The sequence below is a fragment of the Haliaeetus leucocephalus genome, unplaced genomic scaffold (genome assembly GCF_000737465.1).
Source record: "Haliaeetus leucocephalus isolate CR32 unplaced genomic scaffold, Haliaeetus_leucocephalus-4.0 Scaffold678, whole genome shotgun sequence".
NCBI classification, from domain to species: Eukaryota; Metazoa; Chordata; class Aves; order Accipitriformes; family Accipitridae; genus Haliaeetus; species Haliaeetus leucocephalus.
Window position 1 is genome coordinate 1,452,878 of NW_010973114.1, and position 20,845 is coordinate 1,473,722.

The 20,845-nt window shown below is 41.2% G+C and overlaps 2 protein-coding genes across 2 annotated transcripts in view; one reads left to right on the top strand and one right to left on the bottom strand.

The window, feature by feature from the left end:
- The first annotated feature begins 153 nt into the window (after positions 1–153).
- The window catches only part of FANCM (Fanconi anemia, complementation group M), a 78,610-nt gene continuing 57,918 nt past the window's right edge, over positions 154–20,845 (top strand). Inside the window, exons 1-4 of the mRNA XM_010579850.1 lie at positions 154–628; positions 1,990–2,162; positions 3,972–4,049; positions 4,732–4,890. Of these exons, the coding sequence (XP_010578152.1) occupies positions 175–628; positions 1,990–2,162; positions 3,972–4,049; positions 4,732–4,890 (864 nt within the window). The 5' untranslated portion in view covers positions 154–174. The remainder of the gene's footprint in view (positions 629–1,989; positions 2,163–3,971; positions 4,050–4,731; positions 4,891–20,845) is intronic.
- Positions 10,567–20,741, bottom strand: LOC104839450 (heme-binding protein 2-like). The gene is made up of 5 exons (XM_010579746.1): positions 20,524–20,741; positions 14,166–14,257; positions 12,766–12,907; positions 11,179–11,362; positions 10,567–10,738 (listed from the first exon to the last, which is right to left on the bottom strand). Exons 1-5 carry the CDS (start codon positions 20,726–20,728, stop codon positions 10,567–10,569), a joined length of 795 nt encoding a protein of 264 aa, XP_010578048.1. The 5' UTR covers positions 20,729–20,741.

Sequence of the window (20,845 nt, forward strand, 5' to 3'; positions counted from 1 at the left end):
GGGGTGGGACGGGAGGCGGTCCGCCGCCTCCCGTCCCACCCCTTCGTCCGCTGCGGCGGCTCCCGCGGGGTTTTCAAGCGGCGGCAGTGAGAGAAAATGGAGGGCGCTGCGCCGTGGCGCGTGTTACCTCAGAGCGGGTGGGAGGCGCGCGGCGCGGCGGCGCCCTGAGGGAGGATGAGCGGCGGGCGGCAACGCACTTTACCTCAGGCCTGGAGGGCGGCGAGCGGGAAGGAGGAGAAGAAGGAGGAGGAAGAAGAAGACGACGATGACTTGTTGTTGTTGGCGGCCGCGGCGGCGGCGGACCCGAGCCCGGTGGCGGCCGACCCGAGCCCGGTGGCGGGTTTCTGTGAGGCGGCGGGCTCCATTTGGATCTACCCCACTAACTACCCGGTGCGCGGCTACCAGGTGCGCATGGCCCACGCCGCCTTGTTGGGGAACACGCTGGTCTGTTTGCCCACTGGCCTGGGTAAAACCTTCGTGGCCGCCGTCGTCATGTACAACTTCTACCGCTGGTTTCCCTCCGGCAAGGTGCTCTTCCTCGCCCCTACCAAGCCGCTGGTGGCTCAGCAGATGGAAGCCTGCGCCCGCGTTATGGGCATCCCGGCCCGGCACATGGCCGAGATGACAGGTAGGGCGGCAGCAGGGCCGGGGCCGGGTCTGCTCCGCTCCGGGGTGCCTCGGAGGAGCCGCAAACATTGAGGCTGCTTAGCTGAAAGGCAAGGGCAAGAAACGTGAAGAGCCCTGGGGGGGGGGAGTATTTTTTTAGGACTAGAAGCTTTTTAAGGGGTAAATTTTAAGTTCTGCAATAGTTAAAACCCTAGGTCACCCATATAAGGGTGGTGAAGCGCTGGAATGTGTTTTCTGGAGCTCTGGTGCGCAGCCCTGTGGCTCACAGAGCCCTAGAGTTTCCACACAGAGGTGTAAATGTCTGCACAGAAAACATGCTCTGTGTGAAACTTCAGCCAAAGAATAATGGCGCTTTTTTTTTCCTTTAAAGTTTTTGCAGACCCCGTGAACTGCAGTTTACTGCTTACTGAAGTAATAGCCTTAACGACTGAATCCGTAACCTGCTTTTAAGCACAAACCGTTGTCAGCGATGGTGTAGATTAGGCGTAGAGCTGCGGGAGTGTCCCGGTTTCAGCTGGGATAGAGTTAATTGTCTTCCTAGTAGCTGGTATAGCGTTATGGTTTTGAGTTAGGTATGTAAAGAATGTTGATAACACACTGATGTTTTCAGTTGTTGCTAAGTAGTGTTTATACCAAGTCAAGGATTTTTCAGCTTCTGATGCCCAGCCAGCAAGAAGGCTGGAGGGGCACAAGGAGTTGGGAGGGGACACAGCCAGGGCAGCTGACCCAAACTGGCCAAAGGGGTATTCCATACCGTGTGACGTCATGTCCAGTATATAAACTGGGGGGAGCTGGCCTGGGGGGATTGCTGCATGGGGACTAACTGGGCATTGGTCAGCAGGTGGTGAGCAATTGCATTGTGCATCACTTGTTTTGTATATTTCAATCCTTTTATTAGTATTGTCCTTTTATTATTGTTGCTATTATCATTAATAGTTTCTTCCTTTCTGTTCTACTAAGCTGTTCTTATCTCAACCCATGAGTTCTACCTTTTCCCTTCCAGTTCTCTTCCCCCATCCCACTGGATGGGGGGGAGTGAGTGAGCAGCTGTGTGGTGCTTAGTTGCTGGCTGGGAATAAACCATAATGGGGAGGCTGGGGGGCACCTTGAGTTTTCTAGCCTTTGTTTCTGTGGTTCTGGCTTTAGTGTTTTAATGCAGAATATCTTCCTAGTCCTTGTATTCACCCTTTTTTCCTGAAAATGGGATTAGCGTCAAGGTGCGTGCTGTTTTAAAAGGCACTCCTTTCCCAAAGCCAACATGGGTCTGCCAGCCCCATTGGCCTTCTGCTGTTGCTCTCGGGTCACAGGTCATGGCTTGTTCTCAGCAGAACAATTTGGAAATGTTATTTCTTTAATTTTCAGGGGGAACCCAAGCTCTTAGTCGGAGGGAACTGTGGACTACTAAGAGAGTCTTCTTCCTTACACCTCAAATAATGGTGAATGATCTTTCCCGTGGGACGTGTCCTGCTGTAGAGATTAAATGTTTGGTTATTGATGAAGCCCACAAAGCCCTTGGAAATCATGCCTACTGTCAGGTAATGCTGGAGCCACCCCACTCTTGTCTCATCATTACAAAAGACCTCCCCCAAAGTCACTTACAGGATCTCCATAAAGTGTCACTGTCATCATTGCTGTAGGGAGATTGTCCTTTAGGTCCTTAGCTTTGTTTGAAAGAGACCAAACAGTCCTCTATGTTGTCAGTGCCTTGTTGTTAAGTAAAAACTGTATTAAAACTTGATAAGGTGAGGTGGGAATTTTTTTAATCTCTGAATAAAATTACAATTGTTGTTTCAAAATATTTTTTTTCACTGAGGTAATTTTAAAAAAAGTCACTATGCTGTTTCTTTCAGATATGTTTGTATTTGCAGGTGTACTCTGGTGTGTTTGTGCTATGTTGGAATAGCTCTTAAATGGGGGAGGTATTTTTTTCAGAAAAAAGTGCAGGCTTTTTTTGGTGAAGTTCTTTATCTTAGTAAATGTGTTCAAGATTTCGTTTTAAAATAGGGTTTTGTCTTGATTAGCAAAGAGTTTGTTGTGTTATCTTGGCTTAATCTCCTCATAGCGGTATGTGACTTAGAAGAAAGTTACAGGTTTATATACTGGAGAAATTGACTGAATGTGTATGGAGTTGTGTCTCATTGCTTACTAGGCCTCTTTAGAGGAAAATAGGTGTGTTTTAGTGCTTGTCGAACTCAGCATGCTGGAAAAGAGATGGTAGCTTGCTAAGTTAAAACAGTACATGTTGGTTTGCCAATGTTGCAATTTTCTTCTATAATTTTTCAGAACTGTAGGAACTTCATTTTCAAAGAATTTAAGTTTATACATTATTTTATTTCAAAATACTGTATAAAAATATTGTCTTAAAATATTTTACTATCATGCAAATCACTCTCAAACAGAGAGCCAAGACTTGTATTCATTAGCTTTTGAGTTGTCCTAGCTATAGCTGGGAAAAATTTCTTCCATCACCCCTTGTCAGTCTCCATGGCTGTGAAATTGGCAGGCTTTGTTCTCTGTTTTATCTCTGCCTTTGCATGATTTTCAGGAGATCTATCAGCACGAATTGAATTTCTCTTTAGTCTCCGTTCACTTATTATGTATTATATAGCTTTTACGTTCTGTTCTGTTACTTGAAATTTTTTGTTGTGCAGCGCGAGGTGGTTGGTCAGAAGGCACAGTGTCCGCTGATAGCACTAGCAGAGTTCAGGTCTGTGGGAAAATGAAGTAGGGAAGCAATTTGGCTGTTGCTTGAATGTTGAGCAGCTATTGTACTTGTCCCTGTGTTGGTCTTGGAGAGGGTTGTAGAATGAGAACATGGGAAGTCTAGGGAATATTCAGCCATTTTCCTAATTGCTAATGCAACTTTTTCAACTGAATGCTGATTGTCATGGTGGTTGTCATCTAATCTCTGTTCAGATTTCATGGGACTAATCATCCATGATTTACTTTTTTTTATTTTTTTTTTTTTTTTTTTAGAGGGGTGAGGGGTTCTTCAAACTTACTTTTTGGCAGCTCACTTGAGTTAGTGTGCTGTTAATCTTTTTGTTAAATCAAGTGAAAAATCATTTTGTAATTTACCAAGGTTGTTCTGCTGAATGGGACTGAGGTAATACACTTAACCAAGATTAACTGTTCTTGGATAAAATGGTTATAAAGCTCTTTCAAACAAAGCTAAGGACCTAAAGGACAATATAAACACCTCTTGGTTCCCATTTTAATTTAGATATACTCTTTTTAGAATATTTTGTTAAGCTTTTTCTACTTAGTGGGTATTTTCATCGATACGGTTTGTATGAGCAAATAGTCTCCTTTAAGGATATTAACGGAAACTCTCCTATTCTTAGGTTGTAAGGGAACTAAGCAAATATACAAATCAATTTCGGATCTTGGCCCTAAGTGCCACACCAGGCAGTGATACAAAGGTGAGTCAAATCTACTTGCATGTTTGAAATAATAAAATTTCAGTAAAAGCTATGTTTAATACCAGTTTGAACGTTGTGTAGGATACTGAAGTCTATTAGAATTCCATGTAAAAACTGAATCTCTTTACAATCCATTAGATGTTAAGGGTTTGTCTTTTTCATGCTATAGACTCTATATTATTGATTTCCTGACCTTTCTAAAAGGAAATAATACCTTTTGGTTTTTGAGAATACAAACCTACTTGAACCAAAAAGAATATACTCTCAGTGCAAAATAACTTTCATATTCTGTTCAGTGTGATATGTTGGGTAAATATAAGTAAGGCTTAGCTTTTCAGTTTAAGGCAGATGGACATCCAAATTCAGTTTAAGCTCCTAGCTCCAGGTTACTTCTCGTCAGGTATTTCATGGTGCACCCAAAGCCAAAGGGAGAGTTCTGTCTCTCCAGCCCTTGTGCAATTGTATGCTTTTTGCATTCATGAACTTACCATGTTGGCTCTTTGTATGCTACTTGAGATCTTTAAGTGGAGAGTTTCATTTTTCATCTATAGGTAGTAGGTACCTTTTCCTTACAATTATATTCATGCTAAAATATGGAAATGGTTACTTTAATGTGATACTGACTTGCATTGTTGGGAGTGTTAATAAGCAAATACGGTCTTTTCTGTGGCTTCTCAAACAGGCTGTGCAGCAAGTTATTTCCAACTTACTCATTGCTCAGATAGAGCTATGTGCTGAAGATTCTCCAGAAATTCAGCCTTATTCTCATGAGCGACAAGTGGAAAAAATTGTTGTTCCACTTGGTGAAGAATTGGTAGAAATTCAGAATGCTTACATTGGGGTGAGTTTTTGCATTTATTTGTTGTTAAATGGACAGTGTCACTAAACATATAATCTTCCTTCCTATTTTAACGTATCTATCTAGACTAGCAATAACTTATAAAGGTAACACTTTGCTATGCAATTAACTTTGCCTTTGAGTATAAGGTAAAGAAAAAACCCCATGGTTTCAACTACAGCAGCTGCTGTTCCACTTTGCACCAATGATACCTGTTACCTTGCATATCTTAAAAAGTTCTGGCAGAAAACTTACAGTTTAATTAGTTTTCTCATCCTCTTTCAGAAGTCCTTGTAAAATTGACATGAGGACTCAACCGAGGGCTTCTTAATTTGGCTGAATTTATTAAGGTGTTGAGAATGGCCATGCTTGTGTTGTCTAGGTTATTGCCAGCCTTATGAAAACTGTGTATTGACTGAAACATTTTCTCTGATTAAGAATATTCTTTAGAGCTATAAGTCATCTGTAAGTGTACTTAGTTCTCCTTGATTTTTGTTGTTGGGGTTTTTTTCTGATTTTTTTTTTCTAATTTTTCTCTTGAGAGCTTTTTCTTTTCTTTTTTTTACCAGTAGGTAATGTCCAAATATAGGACAGATTAGCAGGGACCAGAACTGTTAGCCAGTCAATGATGACTTAATGGTCTGTATCTTGTCAGTAAGTTCCTAGTAGACAAATGGTATTACATAAGATACTACTTTGAAAAGTTCAAAATAGATGTTCTTTTTTTGTAGGAGACATAAAAAAATTAGGATTAAGTTAGTATCAGACTGTTGACCTTAGAGTATGGTTTTGGTTAAAGTTTAATGATTTTGATGTAGTTTATGTGAAGACCATTGGAAGGTAAACTTGTTCGTTCATTTTTCTAGATTGAATTAGCTGTTTTCAAACCAGTAACCTGAGAGTGTATTTAAATGAGGAAGTTCCACTGATAACCTAGCAAGAACTTCAAAGATAGTTTTGCATCACTACAGGTGCCTCTGAATGCTCGTATTGAGTGCAGGGATTTCATTTGCAGTGTTTCACTTGAGATTTAAGCTGAAATAAGCATGTAGGTTTGGCTAATCTGCTGTAATTGAGGCATATAAACAAACTTTGACTAAATTGTCACTGTGGCTTCAGTGGTTTCCATTTCCTTTCTTTGATCTGGTATTTGCATTTGTATTGCTACTGCTTTACTTAGAAAATATGACTTGTAACAACAGAGAGGGTGCGAAAGGATGGTGCCCCAGCCTTTTCCAGTGTTCCTGGGTAAGCCAAGCCTTAGTCTTAGAGACTTCAGCGCTTTCAAAAGTGGCTCCTGTACCTCCGTTTCTGCAGAGGTGTTTCTGTAGTGCAGTTTTCTGTGGCACAGCAGTGGACCTCAGCCATGCCCTGAAGTTAAATTACACCGTTTACTGGACTCCTGTGTTTTGGCTTCTGATTGGCTTGAGATCAGGGTGTATGACTGCAGCCACAGAGAAGCAACAAGTACATGTTGCATTATCCTTGTCCCTTGCCAAAAGAATCAGTCGTGAAGTATGTTCTGAATGGCATCAGGATTTAGGAGAAAACTATGCATATGTCGCTCTTTGTTAAGTACTGCTTCTCTACAGTTTGATTCTGAAACCAGTCCTACCCCAGTCTGTGCTGCAGTAAGAATTGGGGGAGACTGTGCTGGACGCTTGACAAAAATGGGCTTGCCAATGGCTTCTGCAGTGAGGAGGAGTGAGTTTGCTAGCAGGCCTGCTGGCTGCAGCACATAGACGCATAGCTCCAAATGTACATGTTTATTTCAAAGAATGTATGTTCTTTTGAAAGCTATTTAAGTTTTGTGGGTCTTAGAGCAACCGTTTCAAATGTGGGGCTTAAATGGCTTTTGTAAAATCAGAATAGCAACTTGTGACTTCTGCTGTTCCCATTCAAAGGAGAGATAGCAAAAGGACTTGTATGTTCATTACAAAAATGAAAGCTGGGGTACTCTGCACAATAAGATCATTATCTTTAATTTTGACAAACAGTAACAGTAAACAAGACGACATTTCAGTGAAAATGAAGGATAGTGTAAAACAGCACAACGCAACAATGCCGGATAAATTATGTTTATATTTGTATACATACAATAAGCAAGGCCCTGAGTATCACAATAGCTGGAATAAACCTTTGAGGCACTAATGCTTGTTTGGAAAATACACAGTATGCAGGACAACATTTATCTGTTAAGGCTATGTCATTTAATCCTCAAAAAATATGGGTGAATTCTGTTTTATTATCTCCTTTGAATAGTGGAAATCCAATAACTTCAAATTAAAAATGAAAATCCATTAATTAATGGCTTACAAAATAGAGCCACAGGTGGATAATAATAAAAAAATGCCTATTCTGATAACAGGAGTTAGGTAATCATGCTTGACGTGATGTTTCCAGACTTTCTGAAGTGATGTATTTGAGTAATAGTAACATTTCCTTGGTATTTGCTGGTGTAACTATTAAGCAAACTTTATCGTGTGTCAGTGAAAAAACACAATTCTTTATGCCCGTGCTTGTGAGGGCCAGTTACAGAAGTTGGTACAATGATCCATAGCCATAAAGTGTATCTTCAAACTTGAGATTAATTGGTTCTCAGCAGCAGAAGCTGTCTAATGTAAGTCAAAATAAATACTATCTTGGAATTCACAGTTTTACATAAAACAACACTGAACACTTTGCTGCAGTTAGGATATCAGCACATTCAGATAAATAGCTTAGTTTTATATTTCAGTAACAACAATGTTTCTATAACATACCCACAAGTAGCTGAGTCACAGAAGTATTTAGGTGAAGATTGCCTGTGGAAGGAGACATAAGATACAGCAAATGCTTTTTGTAATAGACATTTAAAATGTAAACTATGTACAAACTGGTACTTTATGGCGAGAGGATTTAACTACTTCCGATAACTATTTGACATTTGTTGTGCCAAAGCATTAAAATAATTTTCATAGCTGGCAAAAGCAACCAAGTTGCAGAAGCTTCTTTATTTTGCCATAAAATCTTGTCAAAGGTAAAAATTGTTTTTATTTGCTATTATGAAAATCTTGGGAGGGGGGTGTGAGGGCAAAACAAAATCTGTTATTTAATGCCTCCCTGGGCCCTCTACTCAACTCAGTTTTTAAAAACTTTTTGTTGTTTTTCATTAACCTGTTAGCTTTCATTTTAATACTGGCTAGCATTTCCAACAGTCTGAGGAAATGTTAAAAATAAATGAAAAGCAAAATAAATAAAAATCAAACAGGAAATAATCCAACATACTGAAAAGGAAGTCTGATTTTTTTTTTTCTTTTTTTTTCTCCTCTCCCCCTGCCCCCCTCCGGCTATGATCCTGTATCTTGAACAAATTGAGAGGAATAAAAGACATGACAGGTACCTTCATTGCCTTGTTCTGTTAAGTAAGAAATACTTTGATGTGCATTTAAATTGGCGCATAAAAGAAATACTTTGACGTGCATTTAAATTGGCACGTTGGACAAAGTAGTTCCTCATTTGTGACATCTGTGCTGTCATGTGGCAAACCAGCTTTGATAGTTTTCTGGCTGGAGTAAGAAAGATCCCAAACCCACAGTCTTTTCTGAGATTCCCCCCCAACAGTTTAACATCCAGTTAATTTGTGGCAATACAAATGTCTGTGCTGGACTCATGCGGGGTCTCTGAACAGCTAGGGATATCGGACATCCAGAAGAAAGTAAGGACTGCCTTTTTTGTGTGGTGTTTGTGGGGTTGGTTTTTTTTTTTCTTTTTTCCTCCTCAGAAAGACTATCAGTTTGCCTGTGTCAAAACGAAGGCTTTTCTCTCTCTTTTTGTTGTTTTTTTGTTTTGTTTTGTTTTTTGTTTTTCCCCCCCTTCGCCCGGCTGTCTCCCCGAGGGGTCTCTGCTAGCAGCAGCCACCAGAAGGCGCCTTGCCCACGCGTGAGCACGCTCGGCCGGGCCAGCCGGCACTCTGACCTGGCTCCTCAGCCGGGGCTTTCGGGTTAAGCCGGCAGTCAGTGTGGTGCAGCAGAGCGCCGTGTGGAACCGGGAGCCTTAAAGCTCTTGAGACCTGTTTGTTTATTCAGTCAGAAGTACTACATAAATCCATTTTGTTTGCCAGTTAACTCTACTGTAAGCTAGCTGACACTGGCTCTGGTTGCTGTTTTGTATGCTGTAACTGAAGAACGCAAAAGCTCTATTTAAAGCCTAAACCCTGTAATCAATAAATAATGCTGGTGATGTACTTAATGAAATTTTATATAAAAAGACATTTACTTCTATTAAGATTAAACTCTACCATCAGATCTGTAACGGGACATATTAAGAAGGGATTTTTGAGAGCAAAACTGTTTGCTACCCTGATTCTAAAGTGCAGTAGGTGCTCTTTAACTGTAGTAAACAGCAAAGCATGAATGCTGCTTTCAGACCTTCTGATGCATGTAGAACTATGTGAGCTTGTCTTTCAATCACAGTGTGCTAGACTAGCAGTTGTCTACTTGAAGAATTATCATATGGATGAAGCGTAAAAGAAACAAGCTGCAATATGGAAAATTAGATATTGGGAAGAAAAATTCTCACAGTGAGGGTGGTCAAATACTGGAACAGGGCCCAGGGGGATTATGGGCTCCTCATCCCTGGAGATGTTCAAAATCCGACTGTGTGAGGCCCTGAGCAGCCTGCTCTGCCAGCAGCGCAGCAGAGAGCTGGACCAGGTGACTGCCAGAGGTCACTTCTGGCTGAAATTTTTTCTGTGATTCTGTGAAATATTTGTATCATTTAGAACATTAATAGTGTGGTACTGCCAGAAGAGTGTGAAAAGTACCAAACAAATTACTTCAGCTGCGGTGTTTTAACATTCAGCAAAGTTGTAAGAAGAAAGTGTTCAGAAAACTGAAGAGTTGAGAATAACCACTTTCTATTTAGGAATGCCGAATATAGTCATGGGAATACTATGAGTGTGTGATTAAGGTAACCTGTAACTTTTGCTATCAAAACTTTAATCGCCATTAGGACTGTTCTGCCACCTTGGTCTCTTCTCAAGGTTAAAAGTACTTTGGTTGAACGCTTTTTGAGGTAAGCATTAAGAATCTTTGCGCCACAGATAATGACATTAAAAGTAGTCAGTGTTGGCCTACTCTTACTCATTGGTTTAATCTCAGTGGTCTACATCTGGTAGTTTTCTTCAGAAATTAAGGCCCAAGCATTCTTTTTCTGAAGCATAGCCTGCATGTGTGAGGTGCTTTTAATGTGTGTCCCACTGAAAGCCCCAAGAGGGACTTTGTGTCCTGGTGCAGCACTAGGTACCCAGAGCAGGCTAGGCCATGGGCCCCAGGATCTCCCCTAGGACCGTCCCAAGCCACAAGCAGTCTAGAGGTGCTAATAAGTGGATGAGGAGAGAGGTCTCTGTCTCCCTTATCTTGTAAAAAAAGATAAGGTGAACTAACCTTTAAAGTGCTAAAAATCTCCATAAAATTGTGTAAAAACTGTGAAAGTTGACATAGGAAAGTTGACATAGGTGTATGTTTCAGGTGTTACCTTTGATTATTAAGTTGGAGTGATTGCCTTGCTAAACTGACTAAAAGCCACATTTCTAAAATCTTTGAGGGTTTGACATCTAGTCTCATGTGATTCACCTGTAAGATTCTGCCAGTAAATCAGAACTGCTTCTTGTGACTGACAAGCATCAGAAATGAGAGGCTATGGTCTTTGAAGGAACCATATCTCATTGTGTCGATTGGCAGCAGCTGGATTTGTGTATCCTGCAATGATGAACGTGTCCTGCAAACATAACTCGGGACTCTCCAGAATTTCTGCCAACAGGTTTATTTCTCTCATTATAGAGTCTTCATTGGTGATTCCTCTGAAGCTCCTGTAACAATCAACTTCATATCAAGTTCTTTTTAAATTCCACAGTTTTTCCAGAGCCTAAAAAATGCCTCCTTCTAAATTATTTAGTCATGTTTCACAAATGATACTACCTGACTGTGACTGATCTCAAACAGATAACAATTTTTTCTTAACATTTTCACTGATATGTCAGACTTTTTTCCCCAGCTACACAGAATAGTCTGTGTTCTGAGATGCTGTTATATCTCACGTTTACAGATGCATCATTTTACCAACTAAGTTGGTAACCGTTATTTCCTGAATATCCCAGTTTGATAAAGCAGGCAGCTTTTAACAATTACTGAAAATCAAGTCTTACTGTTTGTTAGCTTTTAGAACTTGATTTAAAAGACGTAACATGCCCAAATTGCAAATTGCATCTTTTTACCATTTTTACTAGAACAAAATAAAAATGCTTCTTACCTACTATAAACAATAGTAGAAGGCCATTCTTCAATTATTATGTCAGAATCAAAAGGATGAGGTGGCTCGTCCTGCAGCACTTCAGGCAGGTAATATGCTACTGTCACTGACGGTGTCATCTCCGACTGAGATTCGTTTGTATGGACTATGGTCACAATGGGTATTGTTATCCCCAAGTACAGTCCTGAGGAGACATACATGACTTTTAGAAAATACAAATGGAAGTCTACATATGGTGCTTGACTTCTGAACTCACACTGAATAATACAAAGTGAGTACCACAGAGCAGTTTCATTATGAAAAGGTATTCAGTAGGATGTTTTAGAAAATGGGTTTGTGTATTCCAAGTGGAAGTAGCATTTTATTATGCCTTGTAGTTTGTGTGTGTGTATATATCTCTAGAATCTACACATGCAAATATGTGTGCATGTGTGTCTAAAATGTGGTATTTGGTGAGCTCTCCTATCTTTGTGTAGGGCAAGGAGTTTGACTTAACTTCTTTCCTACTCTTCAGAGGGTTGTGTTTATCTTGTAAACTGACCTTGTATCATGTTTTAAATATTTAGGAACAAACAATGTAGGCAAGACAAGGGGGCTGCATTGTGAATTCATTTAGGATTTGCTGTTACCAAACATGTTGCTATGTTTTTTGCAGTGCTATAGGAAAAGGTTGTGATTTCTGACTGTGTAGGTAGCAGTGATGACTAGGAGTGCGAACTTTGCTTCTGTACACAGTTTGAAAACAAAACTGTACTGTTCTCAAGCCAAAATTACTTTTAAACCATGTTAAAGGGTTAAAAGAATGGAGAGAGTGGGGAAGATACCTGATTAAGGAAAAGCTTTCATGATCAATGCTTTCAGTTTCTTGGAAAGAAAATTAAGGGTTGACTTGAATGCAACACATGTACTATTATGGAACAAAACACTGGGCATTGCAAAACTTTTTAATCAACTGGAGAAGGAAAAAAATGAGAACTGATGGCTGAAGTTAAAACCAGATTAAATCGGATTGGAAAATAGGTGCACATTTTTCATGCAGGCACAAGTTATCAGAGACATGGTGGACTTGCCATTAAAGTACTTGTGTTAAAACTAGATTATCTTTCTGGAAAATATGCTTCAACCACAAATTTTTGGTGTCCACTCAGACATACGCAAGTTAAGTATCATAAACTAAAATGGAGGCAAAACATTATGGTCTCTTTTGGCATTACACTCTGAGTAGGTTCTTAGACTATGTGATTTCAGTACTGCTGTGAAAACTAAACCACTAAAATTCTGTAGCAAAAGCCTAATGTATGGCTGACAGCCTACAGAAATAGCCAGTATCAATTCTCAGGCAGTTGTGGTGGTCACAGTGCCCCTAGAAACAGTGGTGGTTTCTTGCAGATGTTCTCTTCTAGCACGTATGCAGAGGGAGCAGCACTTTGGTTTAGACTCTGCTGGAAAGGCTGTATTACAGGAAAACATCCGTCTAGACAGGGTGGTGTATTTGGAAGAAGCTCATGAAAGTATCTTCCCAATTAGGAGGAGCTAGTGCATAAATAAAATGTTTTAACTTTAACGTAGAATTGGGGTACCAATTACCTGAGGAATTCTGCTCACAAATGTACCTCATAAGCTTCATGAATCCAAGGCATATGCTCTGTTCATACTGTTTTTCTTTCATTTTTATACAAGCCCACTTGGCTTTTCCATACTGACGTTTTTCGTAAAGCAGATCTCCAAGCTGGAAATGCAGTAAGATAATAATTTGTATTTTAAGTTAATCGCCTAAAAAACCCGTGCAAACAAATAAAAGTCAAACAATATTCCAGTGCTTTACTTGCAGCATAGAGAAATCAGATTTTAAGTCTCAGTGTCAGCTACACCTTAAGTGCGTTCTGTTTAATACTTAGTTCACATGTGCTTCATTTCAAGGTCCAAGCTGGTATATAATAAGTAGATATCCAAAACCAATGCAGTATGTGCATCTTACATGAGTACAAGAATAATTGCATCTTTTTTCAACTGTCAGTAAAATGATCTTGAAAGGAACATGTGAATTTCAGTCCTTCCTCGTATGAATTAAGAAGGGATATGCTGCTGATCTGGGGCCAAAATTTATTTCAGCAGACTTCTAGGTAGCTCTCCTTTAAAATAAGAAACTGCCATCTTTTGGGCTTGCAGTATTAACCATTTAGTTGGAATTAACACTGAATAACCTTATTTTTTATCTGCAGTTATTACAGTAGTACTAAGAAATTGCTTTCAAGCATTTAATTACAGCATAAATAGTCAGAAGTCCCAAACTGTTTAGGTGAAATACACTCAATCAAATTGTGACATTTATAAATTTGAATTATATAGATCTACTTAAAAGAAATGTGACAAGAATTCTTTATACATGGTTAGTAAAGATTTTCTTGACTTGTCATGTATTTAAGGTTAGACACTTGTTTGCACATTTCCTGAGCTGTAAACAATTTGCTAGACATCAGTTTCAATTTTTCATTAGAGGATAAGATGGCTTTGATAAGATGGATTTGTAAATTGCTGCTTTGTTTAATAATGATCCATGATACAGAAGCACATGTTTGGTTTTAAAGTCAGATATTAATCTCTTTCAAGTATTCTTTGCTAAGGTTTTGTTAACATGATTGTGCAAAGAAGCAAGTGCATTCATTTAAATGAATAAGCATTTTTATTTCAAATGTCAAAATAAGAGGGGTTTTGTTAAATTAATTATAAAGTGTCACAAAGACTTTAATTCCTTGCCATCTTCTGACATTTCTGCTAGTTTCTACCGTACAAAAAAGAAAAATTCACACATGTAAGAGTGGTGAGGTGTTAAAAATGAAATGTAGTTATCCAGTTATAATGCTTTGCACTTATGATATTAAAAATCCTGAATGGTTACAATAATTTTATAAAGAAACATATTTTTGGAAGCTAGGTATGAATACTGAAAACACTGTTAAAACCTCAACTGGGAAGGGAAACGGTACCTTTTCTTTGCGCTGGATCAGAGTAAATGGGATGGTCTGTCTCTCCTGGGGATTGTTATTTCTAGTCAGCTGCTGAATTGGCTCTGCCATCTCTGTAACAAAATAACACATTTACAATTTTAGATGTAGGAAGGAGTCTGGGGACCTTGTTTTTGTAACAAAGTTTAAGTTTTGTAAGTTTAGTTTGCTCTTCAATATTAATAGAGGTTAACAGGCTTCTGTCTCTGTACTGTTGGGAACAGATTTCGCTCTCCCATTCCTCGTATACTGCAATTGCACAGGTGTCTAGGGAAAGCTTTTGGGGGAGACCAGTCTCCTGGCTCTGTGCTGGTGTTGCCAGGAGAGGATTTCAAAATAAAAGGCAAACAAATATTTTAATTAAGAAGTAGAAGAGAACGTGAACTTTTGTTTGTAGCTTCAGAAGACTGCACAGAACAGGACACACACTGGGCTGTATCAGCAAGACTGCAGCCAGCCGGTCAAGGGTGGTGGCTATTCTGTTTGGTGCTCATGAAGCTGCATTTCACTTTATGGTACAGCAATGGCATTGATGAACTCAAAATACTTTGGTGGAGGGCTGCCCAGCTGGTTAGGGCAGGATGGAGCATAGAAGGGGCTGGGAGAACCCGATGTGCTCAGGCTGGAGGGGAGAAAGTGAAGGTGGGGTGTGGAGGGGGGATCAAAGTGCAGTCTCCACCACCTAGTGGAAGGATATAGAGAAGACTGAGACTCTGTTTAGAGGTATACAGTGATAGGGTGAGAGGCAGCAGACATACAATTGCCATACAGAAAATTCTGATTAGGTATAGAAAAAACACTACCAAAACCCAAAAATCACAGTGTGAGTGATCAACCGCTGGGACGGGGGCCCAGAGATGTTATGGAGCCTCTGTCCTTCGAAAAATTTAAAAGTCAGCTGGATGAGGCCCTGAGCAACCTGAAACCCGGAAGTTAGGAACTTAACTCAGCAATTAGCCCTGCTTTTAATGAGGGGTTAGACTACAGATCTCCAGGGGCTCCTTACAACCTGAATTATTTCATAGTTCTGTATTGGTTAATTCTACATATTATACCTACTCAGCGTAAATAGATGTTTATACTTTCTTTAAAAGAAAAGTGCTGAAACTATAGATGAGGGAGGAGAAAAGTGTCCTGTTAAGCTAAAGAAGTAGAAGATGAGGAAACTTAAAATTCCTCAATGTATACTTCACTGAAGAAATGTGTCTTAAGAAGATGTGATTATTTAACAAAGAAATTGGAACACAGATTCGTGTCAATTGACACAAATCTCTTTTTGTTGCATAGTAGTTTCATAGGTATGTGCTGTCTGAAAGTTTTTATTTCAGTTTGGAAGGGGCAGAAGTGACTTAGAGTGAATATTAACATTCTAGCAAAGTTCAAACATAATTTACATAAAGATGGGAGTAGAGCAAAGCAAGCTTTGTAACTTGTGTTCTGTTTGTCAGGTTCCATTACACCCGGCAGAAAGAAATACGGTGGTTCAATGTTCTCAAATAGTCATAGTTACCATAAAGCACTAGTAAAGATTAAATGGAATGTACTAACTTAAGTTGACTAACAGGGACACCCTCTGTTTTGCATGCTTCTTATGTTTGCCGTTGACTGTCGTCTTGCCCTTTGGAACGAGAAGGGCTTGGAGTACAGTCTAATGTGTCATCACTTCTGATCTCAGCTCACATTTTGGTGGCTCATTATGTGAAGGAGAGTGTTAATAGTTGACTGTTGTTGAAGAACTGTAAGCACCTGCATGCTCGCTTGCCAATACTGAGATGGAACTGAAATGTGCTGTGACTTTTTGAATCATTCTCACATTTTGTAAGAAATTAAATAACGAACCTGTTCTCTATTTCTAGATGTAGTGACACTACCAATCATCCAGTCTGTATTAATGTACACTTTCCAGCCAAGCTCAAATGGATAGAAGGAGAAAATATATTATACTTGCGTATATAATACTAGCATATTCTAGTACTTCTGTTCTCCTACAATTTTTGTCATTTAAATGTGGTTGGATTAGGTGTATTTGCAACTATGGTTATCTTGACATCAGTTCTAGCTGCAGTTCGTAAATAAATTCTGCTTAGAAGTTGATCCCTAACAGACAGGCTTGGAAACTCTGGATATAAGGTTAGTCTTAGGAATGGAAAGCCTCTCTTCGAAAAGACTTAGTCCCTTGCTTTTCAAAGGTGAAGTAATGCAAACATTTGTGTACTTTGATAGAGGATTAGAAACTTAATTTTTATGTACAGTGTTTGAAAGTCTGGATGTGAATTTCTGCCACACTACCTCATGGTATATATCAGACATGCATGAAAAGGACTAAAGTTTCAACTGAAATAAGAGCCCTTCTCTTAGGTGTTTTAAGTGCCTCAGCATCTTAAGTGGAAAAGGCAGGATGATAGGGGAAAAGAGTATTATCCATGTTGCAGAGAAGAGGAGAATTAAGATGCAGGAGAATTAACTTGGCCGAGGTCACTCAGTAAATCTGTAGCTGAGCTGGGAATCAAACCTACATCTCCTGGCATCCAGTGCAGGGGTTTTAGCTTTAAGACTATTTGGAATAGTAAAGATGGTTTTAATAAGGGGGAGAAAGCTAAACTTTAGTTAATTTTAAACTTCTTTTTTTAAAATGTGATTGGGAAACATTTAATTAATAACTGACATGTGAAATTGATGTCTTTGGAGGCTGAGAGAAAAATAAAAGTACATTAGACTTTCCACAGAGTACTCAAGAATTAGGAAACATTTTAGGACTCTAGAAATGTTAACTCTATTTTTAGATTCCTTTATTGATAAGTGTGGAGGGGTTTATATATTTTTTTTTTTTTTCTTCCATATTAATGCACAGGATAGGGATTACAGCTAATTAAAGTCCTTTGGGGAGTTTTATTCTTCAGTTTGTGAATCCACACCTGTCAGGCAGGATGGTATAACATTTGGATTATAAATATTTTAATCTGTAAAATACTTTAGATTATACTGCCCAAAAGCAAGTGAGTTGCTTGGTTTACATGTCATCTGTCAGTCCAAGCTTGCAAACTTGAATACTGGTGTGACAAAACAAGGCACGATGAGTTGTAGCAGCGTAGCTAGGTAAAGGCTTGGTTTAATTCAATTTCAAAATTGTGATTACAGATGCTACTATAGGTAGGTATTGTGAAACAGGCAAATCTTTACAAAGGGATTTATATAGATAAGGCACATTTGACAAGACTTGTTCGTAGCAGCAAGACTGAACAGTATTTAAATTGTTGCATGTCTTAATTTGTGTCTGATTGGACCTGCTGGGAGTGCTGCTGAAGTGGGATGTACTTGTCAGCTGTGCCCTTAAATAATGTACATGCACACAAAACTCTGTCATTCTAGAGGAGACAGGCTTTGCAATGCTGGGAACCAAAATCTTCATGCTGAAAAGAACCACTAGACATGCACCTTGGAGAAACAGCTCTGGGAAGTGTCTACGAGCACCATCTTAAGAAGCAGGCTCAGTGCTGGGCTGGGGTGGGCTTCAGCGTGAGGCTGCACCACTGGGATGACCCAGCGGTGGAGACTCTGTAGTCCTTCCTCACATGCTTCCTTCAGCTGACAGATGTTTTGGCTGTCCAGCAGCCTCTGTACCAGCAGAGCCTTGCTGCCACTTACGTGAGGTAACCTCAGCAGGGGAGGTACATTGGAATTGATGGAAAACCACCTGCAATTCAGATCTAAAGTTTGATCTGGAGCCTGGGTACTTGACCTCAGAGCATGCTTCTTGGTGCACTGAGTATCTTTAGCCAACTTTATGCTTTAGCAAGTAGATGGTTTTGATGGGTAGCAATTTTCCTGAGCTTTCTTATTAATGAATGTTCTTACACTGAAATCAGAATTGAGAAATTTAAAATTAACTGCTGTAGCATGTTTTTTGCTTCTACTGGGAGTAGATAAAATAGAGTTTTCAAGCCAAGAAAGTTAGATTATACCTTTCTGCACCTTCTGTTTTCTTTTACCTTTTTGTTGCAAGGTTTGGCACAGGCCAGTCAGTCTATAGGATTAAGATCTTGTTAATAGTGATAAATTGCAATATCTGTTCACATCTCACAAAATCTTATGGTTTTTAGAATGCTTACAGTGTTCCTGTTACCTTAAAAGGTGCTAACAGAAGCTACAAAGCAAGTCATCTTTTTGAAAGACATATTGTCACCGTGGAACAAAACAGGTGTCAAAGCTTGTGGCAGTCCAGAGCTATTGATGAGAGGGGTGGTAATATTCTTATTTTGCAGACTTTACCACTAGACTACAGGAAATACACATTCTGTTGTTAAGGTCTCAAGTGCTCTCTGCCTGCACAGTTACCAGGCTGGCAGTCAATAGTCGGCCAAGTAAAGTTCTTCTATTTTCATGCGTTGTGGCTTCAGTGACAGCAGCTGCTTGGCTGGGGCACACTAGTCAAGAGAGGTAGTCTGCTCCCTATTGACAGGGAGGATTTCTCCTCCCAGAAAGTCATCTCTGTTGCCTCTGTGTTCCCTGGGGCTTAAGTACACTTTTAGCTGACTGGATACCAAACATGGATATTAACAGTTAACTTGAACTTTGAATGGACCATGTAAACTCATCTGGCACTCTCTTAGGCTGTTCTAGCTGAGATGCAGTCCCCTCCTGACATACAGCCCTAGACAATATCTGAAGCAAAATCTTCTGTTTAGATTTTTGTAATGTTTGCTTAGTGCTACAAAGTAAACCTTTTATAATATAGTAACTAAAATGTGGTAAAATACTAGTTTTGACATATTTCCTGGATTTGACATCCTGCCTCGTAAATCTTAGGAATTTCAATGCCTTGTTTCACTATATATCAGAATACCAGATAATTGCGTGGGAAGGAATCTTGTTTTCTGCTACACAAAGCTAGTCTTAAGGAGCAACTTGGCATCCATGTGTTCACGGCTCACTCGTGTATGCCTTAAAACCTCTCCCCCTGCCTCTGTGCCCCTGTAAAATCAGAAGCCTTCAGATTTGATGTCCTGATTACAGACGCAAACCCGTGGCTGCTGGCATGTGTCTTGGAACTATGGGTTGGCACTGCTGGCACAGGGCATCCAAAGAGCCCCCCAATAAGGGGGCAGTGAGGACAAGGCAAGCCAGAGAACTCTGTTCAGTCTGACCATGCCCTTCTTTTAGTACCTGATGGGGTGTTAATTTTCATTGTTAAAACATTAGAAAGATAAGATGAGACTTCTACATGTGACTTGAAAAGGCAGTTGTACCCTCTTTGCTGTGTTGGAATATAGAAAAAGTTTTTAAAGAACAGTCATTTCATTTTGGTAGTGTCTAGTGCAGTCTTGTTCAAGGTTTTGCTGCTTCCTGTCCTCTTAGAAGGTGATTTATCTGAACAGCAGAGATGCTAATGATCTCTCTCTGATTCTCTGAGCTAAGTTTGCAGTTACTCTCTGCTGCTTGTTGTGAGCTACCTGACTTGTTACAGTCTTTCAGATGGTTCAGTCTTTCTCAAAACTGAAAAGAAACAATTTCTTAATAAGATAAGCCTAGGAGGCTTAGTGTCAAAAAGCAAAGTTGATCCTTTTTACTTGTTTACTCTGTGCCATCTTTCAATTCAACCACCTTTCTTTAAAGAACTAACCTTTTGGATAGGTACAGGAGATACTCTTAAGAAGAATGCTTTTGCAGGTAGTCAATTTGAGACTGAAAACTCGCATCAGTCCTCCTTAGTGCAAACAGGTCAATCCGCTACGACTACAGCCGCTTCTCTAGGTTAGAAAAATCTGTCGAATCGCCCCGTGCAAAGCTTCCCCGCAGACTTTCCGTCTGCGGGAAGCGCGCACGGCTCGGATGGCCGTGTGTTGCAGTCCCGCGCGCCTCCCCAGCCCTAGCCCTGCCCCGGAGCCAGCCGTGCCGCAGCTGCTCGCACCAGGCGTCCCTAACCCGGCCTCCCCGCCGCTGGCCGGCGTGACCCTGCCGCTGCCGTGGGGAGGCGAAGGGGACCGTGCTCCTCCCGGCCCTGCCCCGCGCCCTCTCCAGGGGGGACAGCTGGGTGCCAGCCCCCAGGACAGGCTCCCCCGGGCTCTCTCCGCAGGTGTCGGGGCCCTGCACCCCCCCGCGAAACGCGTGCGGGGGCTCCCCAGGGGAACTCGTCACCGGCACGGAGCAGCTCGCACGGAGCTGCCGAGAGGGACGCCCTGCAGCTGAAGGTCAGGAGTAACCGGGAAGGTGACGGTACCGGCCGGTAAGCTCAGCGATGCCGCCTCCGTAATCCCCCTAAAGCCCAGCGGGCCGCTGGGGGCGTAAGCGGCTTAGCCCGGCCCGAGCGCTGCCCGCTTGCGGGTGCCCGGCCGGCTCTTACCCCGGGGCACGTCCACCTGGTGCCCCCTGCCCACGCTCTGCCAGTAGCTCAGCAGCCGCTCCTGCTCCTCGTCCTCCATGCGCTCGGCCTCCTCCTCCAGGCTGCTGCCGTTGCTGTGGTACGCCGAGTCGGGGCTGTCCTCCGCCATCCCGTCCAGGTCCTCCAGCGTGATCATCGCCGGGGCGCCGGGCTCCGCGCCGCTCATGCGGCACCCGCCCGTCTCCATCGTGCCGAGCCGAGCCGGGGAGCGGGCTGGGTGCGCTGCCGCCGCGCCGCTTTATGAAGGGCTCGCCCTGCCCAGGGATTTGCGGGCGGGGGGGCG